Source organism: Scyliorhinus torazame, chromosome 13 (assembly GCF_047496885.1).
Source record: "Scyliorhinus torazame isolate Kashiwa2021f chromosome 13, sScyTor2.1, whole genome shotgun sequence".
NCBI classification, from domain to species: domain Eukaryota; kingdom Metazoa; phylum Chordata; class Chondrichthyes; order Carcharhiniformes; family Scyliorhinidae; genus Scyliorhinus; species Scyliorhinus torazame.
The window spans coordinates 57,642,464-57,667,531 of record NC_092719.1 but is presented as its reverse complement, the minus strand read 5'-3'; the positions used below and the strand labels follow the sequence as shown (position 1 = coordinate 57,667,531).

The window sequence follows — 25,068 nt, the reverse complement described above, 5'->3', positions numbered from 1 at the left end:
TTGAGCTGCCTTCTTACATTATTGCAGTCCACATGGTGTAGGGTAGTTACACCCACAGTGCTGTCAGGAAAGGAGTTCCAGGATTTGTGATCCAAGGTACTTACTAAGAGAATAAAGACAGAAGCTGCCATGGTTTTAAATAAACCAAAATTAACTTTACAATGCTCAGTAAGAAAAGTAAACAATTTACAATATCAATCTTATACTCTAACATTCAGAATTAACATGGGGTATGTGTGAATTAACAGAAAAACTGTGGTCAAACAGACCACACTGTAAAATAAAAGGCAGATGTAACTAAGACCGATCCAACCGATTTCTCAGCACCCACCCAGATGTTAATGGCCACTGTGAATTAGGGTGCTCTTTCCAAGGGCATGTGCAGACCCGATGGGCTGAATGGCCTCCTACTGCACTGTAAATTCTATAATTTACAACACAATATATACACTGCCCGGTAGATCCCTATCGGGTTACTGTTTTGGTTGGTGCCTTACTGATTGACCTTTTATGCAAAGGTTAACAGAGATCCCCTGCCGCAGCAGGGGAGCTCATAATCCACACAGGCCCCATGCAGGCTATTACACCACCATTACACATCTCGTATTTATAGAGTTATAAAGGCTTAACCCAAACAAAAGTTCCTATTTCTTAACAGGTTGCAGTACCATAGTAATAGCATTTTTACAGGCCTCTTTGCAACAAGAATTTTTCCTCCTAGTCGTTGACAGCGAAATACCAACATATTGAATAGAGCAGTGTCATAAAATATTCACACTTGCTTTACAGCTCACTCATGGAAGAAACAACATCCTGTCCCAAGCCTAAGGCAGGCTAGGTGTTACTTGATTTATTCCGTACTTAAGCAGTTTTATTTGCTAATGTCCTTGAAATTCAGCTGTGCAGAACAGAAGCTATGAAACATATCTTATCTCAACAGTACTTTAGTTATATTGCTAATCCAGATTTACATCTGTCTTGTCTTTTTTGAATGCCTATCTCTGTTTTGATTAAGTTTTCTTTGCTTTGCAAAATTTTGTTTAAGCGTATTTTCTTTTGTGAAGTCTACAAATATTTTTCATGTAGTGAAATGAAATGAAAATCGCTTATTGTCACAAGTAGGCTTCAAATGAAGTTACTGTGAAAAGCCCCTTGTCGCCACATTCCGGCGCCTGTTCGCTAGCCTGCCTTGGTCTGCTTTAAAAACCAGCTCTTTAGCCCTGTGCTAAACCAGACCCTTTGTGATTGGGGTTGGGGTGGAAACCAATCATGAAATTCCTTAGCTTTCTTCTTAGATTTGTAGTTACGTCCCTTCAGTGTGTCTGCTTTTATTCCATTGTGAAATGGGTGGTTTTCTTTCACTGACTTACTCCAAACCTATTTTACCAATTGAATTTAATTAGTTGCAGTAAGTGGATTCTTGGTCCTTCATGTATGGAATGTTCCTCTCAACTTTCATTTCCCTGGTCATTTATTTTGTTGCACTTGTAGTTATTACATGATGAATCCAGGGAATTCTATTCAGAGAAAACTATTTAGGTCCATTTTTATGTAGAAATATATTTCTTTGTGCCCCTGGTATAAATGAGATCACAACAAAGTTATTGACATCTGCCTGACTATTGTTGAAGATGGCAGACTTTCCCTCAGAAGAGTGAAAATTGATGATACAGCAGATTGCATCGCATCCTTTTGTATTCTATGCTTTGTTGTGTTGTTTAAATAATGACCAGCGTTATAGAGAATAGTCAACATTAGATTCAGACTCAGTAAATAAAGATATAAATCGGAAAAGATCGCTACAAAGGCTGAGACTAGGGGGCAATTTTAACCACTCCGACCACACATCCCCCCCACCGCACAACCACACATCCGAAGGGAGAGCTCAGGAGGAGGGTGGTTGAATTGGCAAATGTGGGGGAGTTATTTTGCTGACTTGGGGGGGAACTGAAGTAGGTCATGGAAAGGAGGTCGGGGGTGGAGGCGGCCAAGAGGCGAGCCAAGAATGGCGCGGCGCATGGGCCGGGGGCGGGCCCAAGAAAGGTTATGGCTGACCGGCAGGGTGGGGGGTTGTGCCCCCCAACCAGGCTGATCACCTGGAATGTCAGGGGACTAAATGGGCCAGTTAAAAGGGCACGTGTGTTCGTGCATTTGCGGGCTCTGAAAGCGGACATAATTATGTTGCAGGAGACACATCTGAAAGTGTCTGACCAGGCTAGGTCTGGATCAGCCAGGTCTTCCACACGGACTTGGATTCTAAGTCCAGGGGGGTAGCAATTATGATAAATAAGCGGGTTCAATTTGAGGCGGAGGGTGCTGTCGCAGATGGCGGGGGCAGATACCTTATGGTAAGGGGCAAGCTGGAGGGGAGAAGAGTGGTGCTGGTGAACATATATGCGCCGAACTGGGACGACGTTGACTTTATTAAAAGAGTGCTGGGGAAGATCCCGGACCTAGACTCACGTAAGTTGATAATGTGGGAGGGACTTTAATACGGTCCTTGACCCGGGGCTGGACCAGTCATGTCCCAGAATGGGGTAGACTCCCAGCAATGGCAAAAGAGCTGAAAGGATTCATGGAGCAAATGGGGGCTGTGGACCCATGGAGAGCCAGACAGCCGACGGGAAGGGGCTACTCGTTTTGTTTGAATGTTCATAAAGTATATTCTAGGATTGATTTCTTTATCATGAGCAGGGACTGTGTAGGGGAGGTGAAGAATACGGAATACTCGGCAATCACTATCTCGGACCATGCCCCACACTGGGTGGACCTGCAGGTCGGGGGGACGAATTACCAATGCCCGCAATGGAGGTTAGACGTAGGACTGTTGTCGGAGGAGGGGATATGTGAGAGACTTCGGAAGTGTATGCAAAATTACTTGCAGGTGAACGATAAGGGGGAGGTTTCAGCAGCGACCCTGTGGGAGGCGCTGAAGACAGTAGTGAGGGGGGGAGCTGATCTCAATTAGGGCTCACAGGGTCAGGGCGGACAGAGCAGAAATGGACAGATTGGTTAGGGACATTCACTGGATAGACGAGGAGCATGCGGGGTCCCCAGGGGAGGACCTACTCAGGGAGAGACGGAGATTGCAGGCGGAACTGGGGGTGCTATCCACGAGGAAGGCCGTGGAACAACTTAGAAAGGCGAGGGGAGTGGTGTATGAGTGTGGCAGTCTGTGTAGAGGTATTACGGTACCTAGTAATGCTGGAACACCATTGGTAGATATTGTATGTTTCCCATTGGTCAAGCTGTATGGTAGCTCCGTCCTGCAAGGCGGAGTATAAGAGCCCGTGCCGCCCTAACAGCCTTCTTTCTGTACCTGAGCTGCTGGGGGAAACATCTAGCTTATTAAAGCCTTCAGTTGGACTACAACCTCGCTTTAGTAGTCATTGATCATGCATCAATGAGCATGGGGAGAAGGCCAGCAGATTGCTAGCGCAGCAACTCAGGAAGAGGGAGGCGGCCAGGGAAATAAGTAGAGTGGTTGATGGGAAGGGGAGCAGAGTGGAGGACCCGGCAGGACTGAATAAGGTATATCGGGACTTCTATAGTAAGTTGTACACTTCAGAACCCCCGGAAGAGCCGGAGGAGATGAAAAGGTTCCTGGATGGACTAACCTTCCCAAAAGTAGGCAGGGGACTAGTGGACGGGCTGGGGGACCCAATGAGAGTGGAGGAGGTATTGGGGAGCCTAAAGGCCATGCAGTCGGGGAAATCCCTTGGGCCGGATGGATACCCAGTAGAGTTATACAAGAAGTTCTCGGAGATAGTGGAACCGGTCCTGACAAGGGTTTTTAATGAGGCGAGGGACAGAGGGACCTTGCCGCTGCCGATGTCGCAGGCCACCATCTCGCTGATATTGAAGCGGGACAAGGACCCGGAATCCTGCGGGTCATACAGGCTGATCTCCTTGATCAATGTAGATGCCAAGCTCCTGGCCAAGGTCCTGGTGATTAGAATTGATTAGAATTAAGGACTGCGTACCGGAGGTGATTGGGGACGATCAGACAGGATTTGTGAAAGGCAGGCAGCTGACAGCTAACTTGAGAAGATTGCTTAATGTGATCATGATGCCCCTGACGGGCTAGGAGGTGGAGGTAGTGGTGGCAATGGACGCTGAGAAGGCCTTCGACCGGGTGGAGTTTATGGGAGGTGCTTGGATGGTTTGGGTTCTGGGAGGGATTGGTTAATTGGGACTATTGTACCAGATTATTTCAGACTACATCGCGGGACCAGACAGGGGTGCCCACTCTCCCAGTTGCTGTTCGCGCTGCCATAAAGCCGTTGGCGATGGCATTGATAGCTGCGATGGGGTGGAAGGGAATGACTAAGGGGGTGGTGGAACATAGGGTCTCTCTCTATGCGGACGACCTGCTCCTGTACATGTCGGACCACTGGCTGGGATGGAAAATATACTGGAAACATTGAGGAAGTTCGCCGGTTTTCAGGGTACAAATTAAATATGGCCGAGAGTGAGATGTTTGTGGTGCAGGCAAGGGGCCAGGAGAATACACTGAAGGAGCTGCAATTTAGGCTGGTGGAGGAAGGTTTCCGGTACTTGGGGATACAGGTGGCACGAGACTGGGGCAGGTTGAAGAAGTTAAATTTGACTAGAGGGGTGGAACAAATGAAGAGGGAGTTTTGGAGATGGGATGCACTCCCGCTGTCACTGGCGGGGAGGGTGCAGACTGTAAAGATGACAATCCTCCCTAGATTTCTGTTCATCTTCCAGTGCCTCCCGATCTTTATCCCACGGTCCTTCTTCAAAAGGACTGGCAAAATCATCATGAGCTTTGTCTGGGCGGGAAAATCCCCGCGGGTGAAGAAGGCGCTGCTTGAAAGGAGCCGCAGCGAGGGGGGACTGGCATTGCCGGGTCTGATCAATTACTACTGGGTGGCTAACATAGCCATGATAAGGAAGTGGATGGTGGGTACGGGGTCTATCTGGGAGCGAGTGGAGGCGGCTTCGTGCAGGGACACCAGTTTGGCAGCCCTGGTCACGGTTCCCCTACCGCTGTCGCCGGCCAGGTACTCCACCAGACCGGTAGTGGGGGCGGCCCTGCAGATATAGGGCCAGTGGAGGAGGCATGGAGGGGAGGTGTGTGCGTCAGTCTGGGCTCCAATATGTGATAACCATCGATTCGCCCCCAGGAACATGGATGGAGGGTTTCGATCATGGCGGCGGGTGGGGTGGGGAGGGTGGGCGAGATGTTCCTGGAGGGGAGCTTTGCGAGTTTGAGGGGCTTGGAGGAGAAATTTGGGCTGGTAAGGGGAAATGACTTTAGGTACTTACAGGTGCGGGACTTTGTACGCAGACAGGTCCCATCCTTCCCACGCCTCCCACCAATAGGGATCCAGGACTGAATAGTCTCTAGAGGAGAAGAAGGAGAGGGTAGAGTCTCGGATATCTATAAGGTGCTCATGAAAGGGGAAGAGTCCCAGACAGAGGAACTGAAACTCAAATGAGAGGAGGAGTTTGGCGGGGAGATGGAGGACAGGCTGTGGGCGGAAGCCCTGAGTAGGGTAAACTCAACCGCAACATATGCCAGGCTTGGCCTGATTCAATTTAAGGTCGTTCACCGGGCCCACATGACCGTAGCTCGGATGAGCAAATTCCTTGGGGTAGAGGACAAGTGCACTAGATGCGCGGGAGGACCAGCGAACCACATTCACATGTTTTGGGCATGTCCTAAGCTTAGGTGGTACTGGGAGGGATTTGCGGGGGTCATGTCCCGGGTGCTGAAAACAAGACTGGTGATGACTCCAGGGGTGGCAATTTTTGGGGTTTCGGAAGACCCAGGAGTCCAGGGGGAGAAAGAGGCAGATGTTCTGGCCTTTGCTTCCCTAATAGCCCAGCGGCGAATGCTGCTGGCATGGAGGGACTCAAAACCCCCGAAGACCGAACTATGGCTTTCGGACATGTCAAGTTTTCTGGGTATAGGAAAAATTAAGTTCGCCTTGAGGGGATCTGTATTGGGGTGCGCCCGAAGGTGGCAACCATTCATCAACTTCTTCGCGGGAGAGTGAATGTCAGCAGGGGGAGTGGGGGAGAACGAGGGGGGGGGAGGGGGGAGATTAGAGTACAGTAGGAGGGATAAATAGGCGGGTAGTGTCTAGGGGAGAGGAGCGGGCTTGTGCAGTATGGTTTGATTGAAGTATTGGTTTTATATTGATGTTTGCACATTTCTGTTATCTGTAACTGTTTACAATGCCAAAAATACCTCAATAAAATTGTTTGTTAAAAAAAAAAATTGGCAAATGTGCGAAACTTGCTGCAAGTCCTTTCACTCCTGGTTTAACCAAATGGGTTTGGGGAAATCTTGTGGACCCACTCTGGAGAGGCAGGTCCATCATTTTATATGTTAATGAGGCCCATTTCCTCTGGTTTTGGCAAACATGTGAATTTAATGCTGTCGAGCAAAGGGCTCAGGAAACTGAAGTGACTGGATCTAGGAGTGCTTGTGGGTTAGGAGGAGCAGGAGTGTTACACTCCAACCCCCTAGAGAATCTGCTGCCGTGATCTGCTGGACAGAGCAGAAGCACTAGCATAGATCATAGAATTTACAGTGCAGAAGGAGGCCATTCAGCCCATCGAGTCTGCACCGGCCCTTGGAAAGAGCACCCTACTTAAGCCCCACACCTCCACCTTATCCCCTTTATCCCTGTAACTCAACGTAACCTTTTTTGGACACTAGGGGCAATTTAGAATGGCCAATCCACCTAACCTGCACATCTTTGGGCTGTGGGAGGAAACCGGAGCACCCGGAGGAAACCCACGCAGACACGGGGAGAACGTGCAAACTCCACACAGACAGTGACCCAAGCCTGGAATCGAACCTGGGACCTTGGAGCTGTGAAGCAACTGTGCTAACCACTATGCTACCGTGCTGCCCGTAACATAGACTAGTTGGGACAAAGGGTTCTTTTGTATGCTGCACTTTCTATGTAAATCTATGTAAGAAGATAAGTATCAAAGCTCCGCCATCATGAAAATTAACAGTCATCGCCCTTTTTCTGCATTTAAACCATTCTTCACACCACTATCAGTCAGATTGAAAAATCATAGCATTGGAGATCTTCAGGAGTCCTTGTGAAGTTTGCTCAGACCAGTACAAACTGTTGACCCAAATAAGCATGTAACAAAATCTATTGTGAAATAACCGAAGCAATAATGATCTTTCCTTTAATGAAAGCAAGCTGTTGATTTGGGAAGTTCTCCCTTCGTCTCTAAGATGTCTCCTGACTCCAGAAGAGCAACAGAAATCAGGCTGGGATTCTCTGCCGGCGTGATTCTCCGTTATGCCGACGCCCGGGGGTTTCCCGACGGCGTGGGGCTGCCCCACAATGGGAAACCCCGTTGACCGGCTGGTGTAACGAAGAATCCCGCCGGTCAGTCGGGGCAGAAATGTGGCACGGCGGGGTGGAGAATCCCGCCCCTGATCACAGACAGACACACATTCGCTTATGTACAATTAAGAACATGAGAAAGAAGTAGGAATAAACCACATGGCCCCTTGAACCTATTCCGCCTTTAAATATGATCATGGTTAATCTCGTGCCTCAACTATACTTTCCTATAGCCCTTGATTTCCCAGGGGAGACCAAAAATCTTATTCTATCTCATCCTTAAATATTTTGAATGATGGAGCATGAACAACCCTTTGGGGCAGAGAACTCCAAAGATACACAATGCTTTGACTGAAGATGTTTCTCCTTCTCTCAGTCTTAAATAATCAACCCTTTATCTTGGGACTGTGTCCCCCAATTCTAGATTCCCCAGCCAGGGGATACAACCTCTCAGTGTCTACCATTTCAAGCCCCTTCTGAATCTTGTATGTCTCCATGAGATCATCTCTCATTCTCTGAATACCTGAGAGTGTCGGCTCAATTTACACAAACTCTCATCACAGGACAGCCCTTTCAGTCTAGGGAATCTTTCTACTGAACCGTCATTGTGCAACTTCCAGTGCAAGCATTTGGAGGCTAAAACTACACACAGTACTCCAGGTACAGTCTCACCAAAACCCTGTACAATTGTAGCAAGACTTCCTTATTCTTGTATTCCTATCCTGTTGCAATAAAGGTTAAGGCGTAATTTGCCTTCCTAATTACTTACTATACCTGCATACTAACTTACGATGTTCCTTGTATGAGTGCACAGAGGTCTCTCTGTACATTAACATTTGGAAGTTTCACATCTTTTAAGAAATATTCTGTTTTCCTGTTCTCATTACCGAAGTTAAAGATTGATTAGCAAATAGGAAATTGTGAAGTCAAAATTGTACATTTATGGGCACCACAGCTTTGGGACATCCATTTGCAGTTAAATGCTTCATTGAGATAAAATATACAATAAAATAAGCCTGTGCAGTAGTGCATACCAATTTTTAATACTTTAATAAAATAATTCAGCTCACTCAGCAAATAGTGCTCAGGTATTTCTCCCGCCAGACTGTGTAACAGTGGTAAAATTTATAGTCAAAGGTCAGGTTCAGTTCAAGGAATGATAGTCTCATTACTTTCTTTTTCCGGACAGGTACTTTTGAAGACATTGAAACGTACTATCAGAATTCAGCAGCCTCACAGCAAAAGGTGAATGATTCAGAAGTGCTGCTGAACAATTCAGAAACAACAAGAGAAGTGGCAGATGCTTTGTTAGACAAAAAAATGTTGATCGATCAAAATAAGGTTCTTACATTAAACAACAAGACAAAACTATTGGATATAAGCATTCTAAATAATAAGGTGAGTCCTGCATCTATTCAAGCCATTTCAAGGAAAGACGGGCTGGTTAGTAATAATTTAAGGGCAAAGAAATAGAAAAGTATTTTTTTTTAATCAGGTTCAGTTCACAACAAACGTTTTGGACTCAATTCACAACGCCTCGTTCCCATAGCGAGCGCTTTTAGCCTTGTGTTTCCCGCCGCTTGCAGTGCTGAGAAACACATGGATATACAATGTGATTTGTGTTGTGTAAGGGACCTCAGTGGGAAATGTGTGGCTGAGGCAGCACATAGCCCTGTTTTATAGACTGGGGCGCTTCACTCGACAGAACCCCTCAGTGAAGCGAGAGATCGGGACACCATTTTTAAATTGCATCCCAATCTCCGAGGCCCCGAAGCGATCCCTGCACCCCCCCCCCACCCCCCAGCCTGAACACACTTTGGGAGAGCCCCTGGGCGTACCCCCCCCCCCAACACCTGAGGTGTTGGGTGCTCTGAGGTACAGACAAACCAACACGGTTGCGATTGGTACAACGCAGTTTTATTCCATCCAACTATTTATACATCTGACTTGGTACTCAGCACGTTGTGACTGTGTGAGTGTCTTGCTAATGACGTCCTGGCCCTGTGCTGTCTCCAGATGGACTGCCCAGGAAGTGTTGTGTTTCTTGTCTTATACTGTGTCTGCTCTTGTCTGTGATTGGCTGTCGTGTTATGTGTGCTAATTGGTCCGTTGGTCTGTCTACCATTATGTATGTGTTATGATGTATGTTTGAATATCATGACATCCCCCCTTTTTTTCAAGATTATGTGCCTACATGGTTATAAATATAAATGTGTCCTGAGTGCAGCTAAAGGTGTGTGTGCGTAATATTTACATCATGTACATGGGGCTTAACTATATACAAGGAGCAATGTCAGGTGTGACATGCTAACGAGGTTGTACCATAACAAAAGAAGAACGTTGAAATTTGGAACGATCAAACGAGGCTTGGAACGATAAAACAGTGACATGTTACAAAACAGTAGTTGCTAAAGTTTGACGTGTGAACAGTCTCATAAGTCCAGTCTAATAGGTGGGCAACGAATTCGGGTTGACCGCCTCAAGGGTGGGTCGAGAACCACCGGCTGAGGTGCGGGCCTGGCCACGGGCGGCGACAGAAGGGGCATGGTATATGGCAGCTCCACAAAGTCGCTATCAGGAACCAGTGGATGACACGGCATCTGTGTAGGGTCCCGTTGCGCGCGTGGAAGTAAGCGAAGGGCTCGGCGATTGCGCCTACACACGGATCCATCCGGCATGCGTACCAGGAACGAGCGGGGAGCCACGCGTCGGAGAACTTCGGCAGGTGCTGACCAGCCACCGTCTGGTAGGTGGATGCAGACGTTGTCTCCAGGGGCCAGGGAGGGAATATCAGTTGCCCATATGTTGTACGATCTCTTCTGGCGATCGCGCTGCAGTTGCATCCTATGCAGTACAGGAGCATGGTCTATTGTTGGTGCCAGGATGGAAGGCACAGTGGTTCTGAGGGCGCAACCCATCAGCAGCTGTGCTGGTGAGAGACCAGTAGCTAGTGGGGCCAAGCGATAGGCCAGCAGGGCGAGGTAGAAGTCCGACCCGGCAGCAGCAGCCTTGCAGAGGAGCTGCTTGGCAATGTGAACGCCCTTCTCCGCCTTTCCATTGGACTGGGGATGCAGAGGGCTGGACGTCACGTGTGTGAAGCCATATGAAGCAGCAAAGGACGACCATTCATGGCTGGCAAAACAGGGCCCACTGTCCGACATGACAGTCATCGGAATGCCGTGGCGAGCAAAGGTGTCTTTGCAGGCCCTGATAACAGCAGACAACGTCAAATCGTGCAGGCGTATGACTTCTGGGTAGTTTGAGAAGTAGTCAACTATGATGACATAGTCCATGCCGAGCGCGTGAAATAGGTCGACACCCACCTTCGCCCAGGGGGACGTCACCAGCTCATGGGCAGAAGCGTCTCAGGAGGTTGCGCCGGCTGAAACCTTTGGCAGGTTGTACAGTTGAGCACCATGTTGGCAATATCGTCACTGATGCCCGGCCAGTATACCGCCCCTCGAGCCCTCCGTCTGCACTTCTCGATCCCCAAGTGGCCTTCGTGTAGTTGGTCGAGAACCAGCTGGCGCATGCTGTGTGGAATCACAATCCGGTCCAGCTTCAGAAGGACACCATCAATGATGGCTAGGTCGTCTCATACATTGTAGAACTGCGGGCACTGCCCTTTGAGCCATCCTCCCGTCATGTGGCACATCACTCGCTGCAGAAGGGGGTCGGCCGCAGTCTCTCGGCGGATACGGGCCAGACTGGAGTCATCAGCCGGCAGATTTGCCGCTGTAAAAGCCACCTGTGCTTCGACCTGACATATGTACCCCTCCGCATCTGGCGGCGTGCTCACTGCTCTGGATAGGGCATCCGCCACGATGAGGTCCTTCCCTCGAGTGGACCAATTGGAAGTTGTACCTCCTGAGTTTAAGTAGGATGCGCTGGAGGTGAGGGGTCATCTCGTTCAGGTCCTTGATTATTATGCTGACCAGGGGGCGGTGGTCAGTTTCGACCGTGAACAGTGGAAGACCATAAACATAATTGTGGAACTTGTCTAAACCGGTTCGCAAGCCCAGGCATTCTTTTTCGATTTGCACGTAGCGCTGCTCTGTGGGGGTCATGGCCCGCGATGCATAGGCCACTGGGGCCCATGATGCCGTGTCATCCCTCTGCAGGAGCACTGCTCCAATGCCGGATTGGCTGGCATCAGTTGAGATTTTAGTGGCACGAGACGTGTCAAAAAACGCCAACACTGGTGCCGTAGTGAGTTTGCGTTTGAGCTCCTCCCATTCCAGCTGGTGTGTGTGTTGACACTGGAACTCTGTGGATTTTCTGACGAGGTGGCGCAGAGTCGTCGTGTGGGAGGCAAGGTTGGGAATGAACTTCCCCAGGAAGTTGACCATGCCAAGGAAGCGTAGGACAGCCTTCTTGTCAGCCGGCTGCGGCATGGCTGTGATGGCGATCACCTTGTCTGCATCCGGACGGACCCCTGACCGGGAGATGTGGTTCCCCAGGAACTTCAATTCGGTCTGGCCAAAGGCGCACTTGGCTCGGTTGAGGTGCAGGCCGTTTTCCCGTATGCGGGCAAAAACGCGTTGGAGATGATTTATGTGCTCCTGCGGTGTGGTGGACCAGATGATGACATCGTCCACATATACGTGCACCCCTTCGATGCCTTCCATCATCTGCTCCATGATTCTATGGAAGACCTCGGATGCCGAGATGATGCCAAATGGCATCCGGTTGTAGCAGAACCTGCCGAAAGGGGTGTTGAAGGTACATAGCTTTCGGCTGGACGGGTCCAGTTGGATCTGCCAAAATCCTTTAGAAGCATCCAGTTTCGTGAATATCTTCGCCTGGGCCATTTCACTGGTGATCTCCTCCCGTTTGCGTAGGGATAATGTTCCCTCATAATATTATTATTGAGGTCTTTGGGGTATATACAGAGGCGGAGCTCGCCAGAGGGCTTCTTTACACACACCATGGAGCTGACCCATGGCGTGGGCTCCGTGACCCTGGATAGGACCCCTTGGTCCTGGAGATCCTGCAGCTGCTGCTTGAGGCGGTCTTTAAGTGGCGCAGGAACCCTGCGAGGTGTGTGAACGACCGGGATGGCGTCCGGTTTGAGGCGAATTCGGTAGGTGTATGGCACCTTCGAATGCCTCCTGGTTGTGGGCGAGGAGCGAGTGGAGCTGTGCGTAGAACTCAGCATCCGGGAAGTCAGTCTGGAGAGAGAGAGAGAATTTGTTGCACAAGGTGGAGAGCCTTACATGCCTGTGCACCCAGCAGGGAGTCCTTCGATGAGCCAACTGTCTCGAACGAGAGTGTGGCCGTGTGTGTTTTGTGTGTCACCTGGAGCTGGCAGGATCCCATGGCCGGGATAACGTTCCCGTTGTAGTCGACCATCTTGCAGCGGGATGGCTGGATTGGTGGTCTGACCTTCATGGCATAGAAGGCTGAACATGCTATGAGGTTGGCGGAGGCGCCAGTGTCCAGGCGGAAAGTGATCGGCGATCGGTTGACCGTTAGGGTGGTACTCCATTCATCGGCCGGATTGATGGTGTTGACCCGGTTCGCATCAAAGACCGCAACCCGGAAGGCGTCTTGGTCATCTGTGTTGTCGGTTTGGATGTCGTGATGTGGAGGCTGGATGGTCCGCACGTTCCTGCGAGGTTGTCGGAGATGTGGAAGATCAACAGGTTGAGCCGCTCGACAGTAGGCAGCGTAGTGGCCCATCTTGCCACAGCGTAGGCATTGTCGGGTTTTTGCAGGACATTGCCCTTTTAAATGTGCAGCTCCACAGTTGCCGCACGTCATGACATCATGGCGTTCGTTACGCCACTGCGCATGCGCAGTTCAGTCTTGCGTCGGGCGCGCCTGCGCAGCACGTCCCTCGGTGTTGCCGTAGGTTTTGGCACGCACGTCCGGGCCGCGGGCCGGGAGAAACTCGATTGCCTGGATGCGTTCGGCCTCGTGGGCGGCCTGGCTTGCCGATTCGATCGCGTGGGACCCCCTCCGTGCCGATTCAGTCACCTGAGATTGGGCATAGCGGCTGGTCGCATTCTCATGCAGGACACAGGCTTCAACTGCAGATGCTAAGGTCAGGCCTTTAATTTTTAGAAGCTGGTGGCGTAGGCCACTGGAGGCAACGCCAAAAACGATCTGGTCCCGGATCATGGACTCTGAGGTGGTGTCGTAACCGCAGGACTGCGCGAGTATGCGGAGGTGCGTCAGGAAGGACTGAAAGAGCTCATCCTTACCTTGCAGGCGCTGCTGAAAGACATACCTCTCAAAGCTTTCGTTGACCTCAACGTTGAAGTGCTTGTCGAGCTTCAGGAGGACCGTGTCATACTTAGCTTTGTTCTCGCCTTCCGCGAACACCAAGGAGTTGTATACATCGATGGCGTGCTGACCTGCGGTAGTGAGGAGCATGGCAATCTTTGTTTCGTCCGAGGCGCCCTGTTTTTCATTGGCTTGCATTAAGAGTTCGAATCGCTGCTTGAAAAGCTTCCAATTTGTGCCCAGGCTCCCAGCGACTTGCAACGGCTGCGGTTTGTTGCGGGTGTCCATGGCTCAGGATGGCAGATTTGCCGGTAGGTATCGATTCACTCCTGGTATCATGAGGTGTTGGGTGCTCTGAGGTACAGAAGAACCAACACGGTTGCGATTGGTACAATGCAGTTTTATTCCATCCAACTATTTATACATCTGACTTGGTACTCAGCACGTTGTGACTGTGTGAGTGTCTTGCTAATGACGTCCTGGCCCTGTGCTGTCTCCAGATGGACTGCCCAGGAAGTGTCGTGTTTCTTGTCTTATACTGTGTCTGCTCTTGTCTGTGATTGGCTGTCGTGTTATGTGTGCTAATTGGTCCGTTAGTCTGTCTATCATTATGTATGTGTTATGATGTATGTTTGAATATCATGACAACACCCACGAAGGGCACCCCTGGCCGAAGCGCACGCAGTTCAGCAGTGCCAACCCAGCAGTGCCCATGCCCACAGGAAGTGCCACCTGGGCACCTTGGCAGTGCCAGGGTGCCACCCTGCCCAAAGCGCTTACAGCTCCGGGCCTCCGATTCCCTGGGAGACCCCATGAGTGCTGCACTGTCTGGTCACTGTGGGAGCCTGTCCTGAACAGTATTCGCCCAAGGTTTCTGAGGAGAAGGGGATAAATCCCAAAGCCTCAGGTACCTCGGGAATCTGCACATTAGAGTGAGAGTAGCTGTCCCACTCTGATGTGTAGATTTGCCAAAAAGTGATCCCGCCAACAATGGGTGGGATTGACATCGCAATGTCTCACGAGATCATGTTGGATCTCGCGAGGCGTTGTGAGTCGGGTAGATCCCGGGAGCGGGGTCCCCCAGCTTTTATTGGCCACACTGCGCCACAGCACAGTCTGGCCATTGGGTCGCGCCCATCAATATTAAGCCTTTCTAACATGATAAAAAGAATTTAATATTCTAGAATTAACCCAATCCACAACATATTAAAGATACATAGTTTGGGCAGAACTGCAGAATGTGAAATTTACTGTGTGAAGTGATGCAGTTTGGTAGGAAACTAAATGAGGCAATTTTAAATGGCCCGCATCCTAAGGATATACGTTCACCTCTCTTGGAAGGTGGCAGGACAAGTTGAGAAGGTGTTGTTAATTAACAAAGGAATAGAGCATAAAAGCTAGAATGAATGACAAAACCTTTTTAAAATACTGATTAGGCCCCAGCTGGAGTATTGACTTCAGTTCCAGGCACTGCACTTTAGGAAGGTCAAGGCCTTTGAGAGGGTGCGGAAGAGATTTACTCGAATGTTACCAGCGATGTAAATCCACCTATCTTGCACATCGTTGGGTTGTGGGGGCGAAACCGACGCAAACACTGGGAGAATGTGCAAACTCCACACGGACAGTGACCCAGAGCCGGGATCGAACCTGGGACCTTGGCGCCGTGAGGCAGCAGGGCTAACCCAGGGGCAGAGAAGTTTAAGAGGAGATTTGATAGAGGTGTTCAAAATCGTGAATTGTTTTGATTGAGTAAGTATGTAGAAACTGTTTCCAGTGAGAGAAGGGTGGTTACCCAGACGACACAGATGTAAAGAGATTGGTAAAAAAGAACTAAAGGCACATGAGGGCGTGAGGGAGATAAAAATATAGACAATGAGTGGTTCCAATGAACTGGAGTGCACTCATGCCACAAAGTGGTGGAAGCTTTCAAAGGGGAATTGAACGAATAGTTAAAGGGCTACGGGGAAGGAGCAGATGGGAGGGGTGACCTGGATGCCTCTTTCAAACAGCTGGCATGCTGAATGACTTCCTTCTGTGCTGCATCAATCATTGATTCAATAATAAGCCATACTGTTAACCATCCATTCTCAACTAACACAGCAACACAGCACAATAATGAGAGGAAAAAAATACATGTCCTAGTATTCATATTTTAAGACCTATCATAATCCAGTCCAGAAACTTGACAGTCATTAAAATGGTCACCAGCCTCATGACCCATTCGAAATTGGGATTTTGTGTCACATTGCAGAACACCTAACTTTTTCAGTGTAGTCGTGTGCAATGTGTAAAAATCTCCAAAGATGACTTCCTTCAAACTTCATTCATCTATCTGACCAACTTTTGAGATTTCTGAACAGCAGTTCAAGCTTTCTTCAAATGTATACTCCAAGTACTCAGACATTAGCAAGGACATCAGAACTAGGCCATATGATCCAATCAATAAGATCACAGCTGAATATCTGCGTCAGTACGGCTTTCCCACCCTATTGCAATATCCCTTGTCTTAGTCCCCAAAATCTATCAATCTCAGTCTTGAATACACTCATCAATTGAATATCCATAGCCATCTGGGGTACAGAATACAAAGATTCACAGCCCTATTAGTGAAGGCAATTACCTCATCTCAGTCTTAATTAGGTTTATCTATTTAAATGGTGGACCCATTATCTTGAGTTGACTCCAGTTCTAGACTCTGGCGGAGACATCCTTTTAGCATCTACCCTTTCAAGCCCACTAAAAATGTTATACATTTCAATGAGATTACCACCTCGCATTCTTCGAAACACCAGAGAATATTGGCCTTCTTTTCCAAAGAAAATCATCCTAAATTATACAATCTATCTTGATAACTGACGTTCCTCACCCCTAGAACCATTCTCATGATTTTTTTCTGCACTCTCACCAATGAGGTCACACCATAAACGTAATTGTTATATTTAAGTCTGAAATAATAAATAATTATTAGTATTGTCACAAGGAGGCTTCAATTAAGTTACTGTGAAAAGCCCCTAGTCGCCACATTCCGGCACCTGTTCTGGGAGGCCAGTACGGGAATTGAACCCGTGAAGCTGGCATTGTTCTGCATTGCAAGGCAGCTATTTAGCCCACTGTGCTAAACCAGCCCTAAAAATGTCTCAAATCTAGTCGGATTGATCAACAGTGTATTAATCATTGTGTAAAAGATTAAAGAATTTACTTTGCCTCAAAAGTTACATTCTTCAATATGTTTCATTCACATTAGTCTACAACGTTAACAGACAGAAATGCATGTCCAACAGCTGCCCACTTCTCGAACAATTGGGATTGGTTTGGATTCTGTCAGAACCACAGAGCTTCATCGCTCATCAAAGTCAACATGAGTTGAATGCCAGAGACAGCATCCACAACAGAGTGTCAGAAAGACTGGCCAATACATGTCAAAGGGAAAGCATTTCCCTCTCCAGTGTTATACTTTTTATACAAGTGATTTTCAGATGTCATGGATTGAAAGCACAAGGCATAGTTCCAGGAGCCCCTTAGAGTAATATTCACAACCCGATGACCGTCAGCTTCTTCGCCAAAGTCTGTTCCACCATCATATCTGCCACAATTTTCACTGGGGGTGAGAAATACGTACATCCAGCTCCCCAACATGAAGCCTAGACCTTTTTAACACCCAGGCCTTATTAAATAAATTAGGCCTGACTTCCACTTCAAACTGGCATCAATGATAGGACACTAGGGGCGGGATTCTCCGACCCCCCGCCGGGTCGGAGAATCGGTTGCCGAATTCTCCGGCACTGGATATTCGGCGGGGGTGGGAATCGCGCCGCGCTGGTTGGCGGGCCCCCCCGGTGATTCTCCGGCCCGCGATGGGCCGAAGTCCCGCTGCTGGAATGCCTGTCCTGCCGGCGAGAATCAAACCACCTCTCTTACCGGCGGGATAAGGCGGCGCGGGCGGGCTCCGGGGTCCTGGGGGGCGCGGGGCGATCTGGCCCTGGGGGGTGCCCCCACAGTGGCCTGGCCCACGAGCGGGGCCCACCGTTCCGCGGGCGGGCGTGTGCCGTGGGGGCACTCTTTTCCTTCCGCCTTCGCCATGGTCTCCACTATGGCGGAGGCGGAAGAGACCCCCTCCACTGCACATGCGCAGGGATGCCGTGAGCGGCCGCTGGCGCTCCCGCGCATGCGCCACACGGCAAAGTCATTGCCGCGCCGGCTGGCGGGGCACCAAAGGCCTTTCCCGCCAGCCGGCGGGGCGGAAATCAGTCCGGCGCAGGCCTAGCCCCTCAAGCTGAGGGCTCGGCCCCTCAAGATGCGGAAAATTCCGCACCTTTGGGGCGGCGCGATGCCAGACTGATTTGCGCCGTTTTTGGCGCCGGTCGGCGGACATCGCGCCGGAGAGTCCCGCCACAGCAGTCTGAGACTGGGGTATTATAAATACTATCTCAAAGTATGTGCCATTTCACTTCTGCCCTTTCAGTGGGAATGCAGGAGTGTGCCTGTCAAAGTTGCGACACAAATGTTAATGCTGTCTTTGCTTCTTTTCCCACTGATCTATCTAGATATGTTGCTTAGTTCTGGTAAAGAAGATTTGTCCCCACATTAGTCCTGAAACTTCCTTTTACTGATAAAGTAGAATCCTTCATTCCCATTATTTAATTTAATGCAACGTTCTTGCTATAATTTTTGTGTTTTCTTGAATCTTACTTACCTCCACAACAATTTCTCAGTCAGCAACTACGGGCGGCATGGTGGCACAATGGTTAGCACTGCTGCCTCACAGCGCCAGAGACTGAGGTTCGATTCCAACCTCGGGCGACTGTCTGTGTGAAGTTTGCACATTCTTCCCGTGTCTGCGTGGGTTTCCTCCGGGTGCTCCGTTTTCCTCCCACAGTCCAAAGATTTGCACGTTAGGTGGAATGGATATGCTAAATTGTCTCTAGGTGGGGTTACGGGGATAGGGTGAGGGATTGGATCTGGGTTGGGGTGCTCTTTCGGAGGATCAGTGCAGACTTGATGGGCCGAGTGGCTCCTTCTGCACTGTAGGGATTCTATGATACTGAGGATGAAGAATAAATATTTCCCCAGCACTTTTCCCAAAAATCAGTCTGTTACTCTTTTGTGCAATTCAGCCATTGAATGTTTCTTTTGTATTTTGGTGACCAGAAACAAAACCAGTATTTCAGTTCAAGTGTTAATAAAGCAATTCTCAGAAATGACTTATATTTAACTGTTTTGGCAAGGTAGTTCGAAAGTCTATTGGCTTTGTTGATTCACTGCTCTGCATTGATTGCACATGTTTCATCTTGAGTCTGCAAATAATCCTGGTCTCTGTGAGCTTCCCTATGATTTCAACACTATTCCTGGAGTATTTTAGTGGCTTATTTTTTGCACTTGCTTATATTAAATTTTATCCAACGTTGTGTAAATTGGATAGTTTTGTCCAATTTGTTTTGGATTTCTGAGCTGCCTTTTAAATCCCAATAAATCTCCTGTTTTGACTTCATACGCACATTTGACCACTTTGCAATGGGTTGCTGAATTCAGTGGCAGGATTCTCCGTAGCGCGATGCCGAAATCGAGAATGGTGATCGGGCGGAGAATGGCTCCCAACGCTGAAATCGGAGCAGGCACCGGTTTGATGCCGGTCTGTGATGCTCTGCCCCCCTCCAAATCGGTCATCAGTACACGCGCCTCGCGCAGTCGAAATCCCATTGAAGCGTCATCAGCCGGCCCACCCGCGATGCTCTGCCTCCATTGGGTCGGGTTCCTGACAGCACAGACCACGTGTGGTCCCAGCGGTCGGGAGTCTGCTGTGCCCGCTGAGACAGTGTCCAGCGCCGCCACACTCGGCCGAGATCCGTGCCGCTGGCCGGGGGCTTTTGCTAGGGCTGGAGGGAGTGGTGGGGGGGTGGCCAAGAGGTGGGCTGTGGAGTCAGAGTGGGCAGGTACTTGGTCCAGCACGGCCATGTTTTACAGCATGACCGGTGCATGTCTGGGTGGTGTATGCATGTGTTTGTCAGCTTTGCACATTTGCTGCCCGGGACCCGGCAATTCTCCGGCTGTTTTGATTTGATTTGATTTGATTTATTGTCACGTGTACCGAAGTATAGTGAAAAGTATTTTTCTGCGGCCGAGGGAACGTATACAATACGTACATAGTAGACAAGAATAATCGACAGAGAACATTGACAAATGGTACATCGACAAACAGTAATTGGTTACAGTGAGGAACAAGGGGCCAAACAAAGCAAATGCATGAGCAAGAGCAGCATAGGGTGTCGTGAATAGTGTTCCTACAGGGAAAGATCAGTCCAAGGGGGAGTCGTTGAGGAGTCTTGTAGCTGTGGGGAAGAAGCTGTTCCTATGTCTGGGTGTGCGGGTTTTCAAACTTCTGTACCTGCTGCCTGAAGGGTCTGGAAGATGGCAATACCTGGGTGGGAGGGGTATCTGATAATGCTGCCTGCCTTCCTGAGGTAGCGGGAGGTGTATACAGAATCACTGTGGGGGTGGCAAGCTTGTGTGATGCATTGGGCTGAGTTCACCACACTCTGCAGTTTCTTGCGATCCTGGACCGAGCAGTTGCCATACCAGGCTGTGATGCAGCCGGATAGGCTGCTCTCTATGGCACATCTGTAGACATTGTGAGAGGCGATGCAGACATGCCAAATTTCTTTAGCTTCCGTAACTTTCCGTGCATTCCGTGGGTGTTTCACGCGATTCCAGTACCGGTGAGTGTTTCGCGCCGATTTTCCCATCGTGAAAAGCCACGGATCCTCCGTTGGTTTCAGCACTTAACCTCAGGAATGGAGAATCCAGCCCCAGGTGTTTTTTGTGAATTCAACAGAACTCCCTAAGGCACTACATGCCAGTGCGTCCCCATCCGATTTAACTCTTCTCGTGAACAGTCACTGATTCATCTATTCCCGAGGTTTGCCTTGAATGCCTGCAGCTTTTAATTTAACTAATAGCCTTTGGTGTGGAACTTTCTCAAAAGCCTGTAGTCGTTTAAACAGCAGAAATTCTGCCTTTCTACTGATGGAATTGTTAATGTGGTAATGTAGCAGCATTGCCGAGAGAACATTAAAACGTAATTCTTCTCGAGATTAGACAATATTCCCCTATTTAGAGCAGTTGCCAATGCAGGAATTTGTTGCTAGTCTAATACGACATGACTTAATTTCCCAGGCACCATAAAGTACGAATCAGACACAATAGTCTTACTATTCTTGTTCGTGCTCTGACTCCAAAAGGTCAGGTGGAGATTGATCGCATTTCAAGATAACACTTCAATTACAGATTGAAGGAAGGAAAGAGTAAACATTACTTTTAAGCTGCACGATAAAATGTGTAGAGAAATGCTCCTCTAAGATTTACTACAGAATAGCAGTGGATTGGCTGTGATAATGTTGAGCGTAGATTGACATCCTGTCCAAATGGTGTTTCAGACAGGAGAGGGTTTAATTTAAACAGCTCTGGGGCGAAATTCTCCGGAAACAGCGCGATGTCCGCCGACTGGCGCCCAAAACGGCGCAAATCAGTCAGGCATCGCGCCACCCCAAAGGTGCGGAATGCTCCGCATCTTTGGGGGCCGAGCCCCAACCTTAAGGGGCTAGGCCGGCGCCGGACGAATTTCCGCCCCGCCAGCTGGCGGAAAAGGCCTTTGGTGCCCCGCCAGCTGGCGCGGAAATGATATCTCCGGGCGGCGCACGCGCGGGAGCGTCAGTGGCCGCTGACGGCATTCCCGCGCGTGCGCAGTGGAGAGAGTCTCTTCCGCCTCCGCCATGGTGGAGACCATGGCAAAGGCGGAAGGGAAAGAGTGCCCCCACGGCACAGGCCCGCCCGCGGATCGGTGGGCCCCGATCGCGGGCCAGGCCACCGTGGGGGCACCCCCTGGGGCCAGATCGCCCCGCGCCCCCCCCCCCAGGACCCCAGAGCCCGCCCGCGCCGCCTTGTCCTGCCGGTAAGGTAGGTGGTTTAATCTACGCCGGCGGGACAGGCATTTTAGCGGCGGGACTTCGGCCCATCCGGGCCAGAGAATCGCGGGGGGTGCCCCGCCAACTGGCGTGCCGCGATTCCCGCCCCCGCCGAATATCCGGTGGTGGAGAATTCGGCAACCGGCGGGGGCGGGATTCACGCCAGCCCCCGGCGATTCTCCGACCCGGCGGGTGGTCGGAGAATCTCGTCCCTGATCTCTACTCTCACCACCCATCTGTAACGAGAAAGGTGTTTTGATTTGCTTCCTCCTTTCTAACTGATGGGTGTGTTTCCGAACCCCTCAGATTTGGTGTGATTTTCTACTAATAAACCCACAGGTAAGATGTACTCAAATCACGAGAGTGGGGTTGCTACGTAACCTCTTCTGCACTTATTCAGTAAAAGAGGGATAAAGAAAGATTTACAGGGCAAAAACCACAGAGAAAATAATTTTTGTTCCATATGTGTCCAGAATCAACGTCCAATGAGGTGTTGCTTCACAGAGGTCAGCAGACTAAAAACTGGTGCTGTATAATTCTCATTCCCAATGGAGATGACTTCACATGACAAAATAGGCATACAGAAATTATTAATTTTCATGGTACGGAAGTTCCAGTACAAACAGGAGAGGCAGTGATACAGTGATATTGTCACTGGACTAGTAATCCAGAGACCCTGAGCACTGCTCTGGGGACCCAGGTTCAAATCCCAGCACTGCAGATGGTGAAATTTGAATTCAATAAAAATCTGGGGGGAAATTCTCCGTTATCGGCGGAAAGTCCGCCGATCGGCGCAAAAAATGGCGCAAATCCGACTTGCGTCACGTCGGAAAAATGGGTCGATAGTCTCCGGCCCGAAATGGGCTAGCAGCGACGTAACGGGATCCGCTCTTGTGCAGTGGTTCACGCCGTGCAGCGTCATACGCGCTGCACGGCGTGACGGCTCATAAGGCCGCGCTGCTCCCCCCACCCGACCGGAACACCCGACCGCAACACCCGACTGGATGGCTGGCCGTCGCTCAGCCCTGAGGTTCGAGTCACGCGATGTGGAGGCGCTCCTGGACGCGGTGGAGCAGAGGAGGGACGCCCTGTATCCCGGGCACGGCCGCAGAGTTGCCCCACGCCACAGCCGGCGTCTGTGGAGGGAAGTGGCAGAGGCCGTCACCGCTGTGGCCCTGACACCACGGACAGGCACCCAGTGCCACAAGAAGGTGAACGGCCTCATCAGAGCAGGCAGGGTGAGCCTCCCCCATATCCCCCATATCCCCCCCTCCCCCATATCCCCCCTCCCCCATATCCCCCCCTCCCCCATATCCCCCATATCCCCCCCACATATCCCCCCCTCCCCCATATCCCCCCTCCCCCATATCCCCCATATCCCCCCTCCCCCATATCCCCCTCCCCCATATCCCCCCTCCCCATATCCCCCCTCCCCCATATCCCCCCTCCCCATATCCCCCCTCCCCCATATTCCCCATATCCCCCCCTCCCCCATATCCCCCCTCCCCCATATCCCCCCCTCCCCCATATCCCCCCTCCTCCATATCCCCCCTCCCCCATATCCCCCATATCCCCCCTCCCCCATATCCCCCCTCCCCATATCCCCATATCCCCCCCTCCCCCATATCCCCCTCCCCCATATCCCCCCCTCCCCCATATCCCCCCTCCTCCATATCCCCCATATCCCCCTTCCACCATATCCCCCCTCCCCCATATCCCCCATATCCCCCCTCCCCCATATCCCCCTCCCCCATATCCCCCCTCCCCCATATCCCCCCTCCCCCATATCCCCCCTCCCCCATATCCCCCCTCCCCCATATCCCCCATATCCCCCCCTCCCCCATATCCCCCCCTCCCCCATATCCCCCCTCCCCCATATCCCCCCTCCCCCATATCCCCCCCTCCCCCATACCCCCCATATCCCCAAGTGAATCCAGCCCTAACCTTAATCTCTGCAATGCACGCGCAACCGATGGCGTGCATTCATATACCTGCCTAACAGTGTTGCCTTTTACCCCTGCCACCCCCCCCCCCCACAGGAGAAGCGCGCACACAACAATAGGGAGCATGTGAGGACTGGAGGAGGGCCCGCTGATGAGAGGCCACTGACCGTACACGAGGAAAGGGCCCTGGAACTGGCTGACGGACCTGAGGACCGGGAGGTTGCTGATGCAGAGGTCGGGGGCGTACTAGCGAGTGAGCCACCGACAGCCCGTCCCCATATCCCCCTCCCCTATATCCCCCTCCCCCGTATCACCTGATCACTGCCTGCGTGTCTAACCATGCATGCTTCATTGTGTATCGCAGGACCAAACGTCCAGGCACCCATCCCCGCAGATGCAGACCGCCCGCAGGTTGCCCCTCGGAGACCACAGGAGACGGAGAGACCCGCACCCTCCAGCATGCGACACCCGCAGGATGCCCCTCGGAGACCACAGGAGACGGAGAGACCCGGACCCTCCAGCATGCGACGCCCGCAGGATGCCCCTCGGAGACCACGGGAGACGGAGAGACCCGCACCCTCCAGCATGCGACGCCCGCAGGATGCCCCTCGGAGACCACGGGAGACGGAGAGACCCGCACCCTCCAGCATGCGACGCCCGCAGGATGCCCCTCGGAGACCACGGGAGACGGAGAGACCCGGACCCTCCAGCATGCGACGCCCGCAGGATGCCCCTCGGAGACCACAGGAGACGGAGAGACCCGCACCCTCCAGCATGCGACGCCCGCAGGATGCCCCTCGGAGACCACAGGAGACGGAGAGACCCGCACCCTCCAGCATGCGACGCCCGCAGGATGCCCCTCGCACACCACGGGAGACGGAGAGACCTGGAGCAACAGGGAGACGACACCCCCGTCACGTGCGGGAGCGACCACCCAGCGATGAGGGGGGCAGCCAAAGGCCCCCGTCACATCCGAGCCAGGACACCACTACCCAGGACACCACTACCCAGGACACCACTACCCAGGACACCACTACCCAGGACACCACTACCCAGGACACCCCTACCCGGGACAGCACTACCCAGGACACCCCTACCCGGGACAGCACTACCCAGGAAGACGAAATACCGGACAGTGACTCAGAGTGGATGGGTGGAGACGAACCCCCACCCCAAAGTGCCATGGACTCAGAGTGGGACGAAGAGCACGACACAACGCCACTGCTGTCACCAACACCCTCCACCATCGCAGAAACACTCACCACGGTTGGGCACTTTAGTGATGAGGCGTCTGGTACACTCACTGGTGCGCACAACACAGCCGTCCCGGTACAGCAGGTGGAGGTAGGAGCAGCAGAGGGACCGGGCGGTCGGAGGGCAGCCCAGGCCAAGCGAACATCTGCCGCCCAGATGGATCCCGGGTTCCTGCAATTACCACACCCACACATAGATCCGATGCAACCACCGACCTGGAGACGAGCGAAGAGGGTGACGGGCGGCTTGCGGCGGCTGCGGTCGCAGGTGGAGGAGTCCACCCGCGTCCAGGAGCTGGGAGTGGTGCCGGTCATGCGTGCCACCCAGGCTGACACCGCG

At 51.3% G+C, this 25,068-nt stretch overlaps 1 protein-coding gene across 2 annotated transcripts in view; it reads left to right on the top strand.

Moving 5' to 3' along the window:
• Nucleotides 1–25,068, top strand: part of lamb4 (laminin, beta 4) — a 195,876-nt gene that overhangs the window by 141,350 nt on the left and 29,458 nt on the right. For both annotated transcript variants that reach the window (XM_072471583.1, XM_072471584.1), the window contains exon 28: nt 8,536–8,744. In XM_072471583.1, the coding sequence (XP_072327684.1) occupies nt 8,536–8,744 (209 nt within the window). The remainder of the gene's footprint in view (nt 1–8,535; nt 8,745–25,068) is intronic.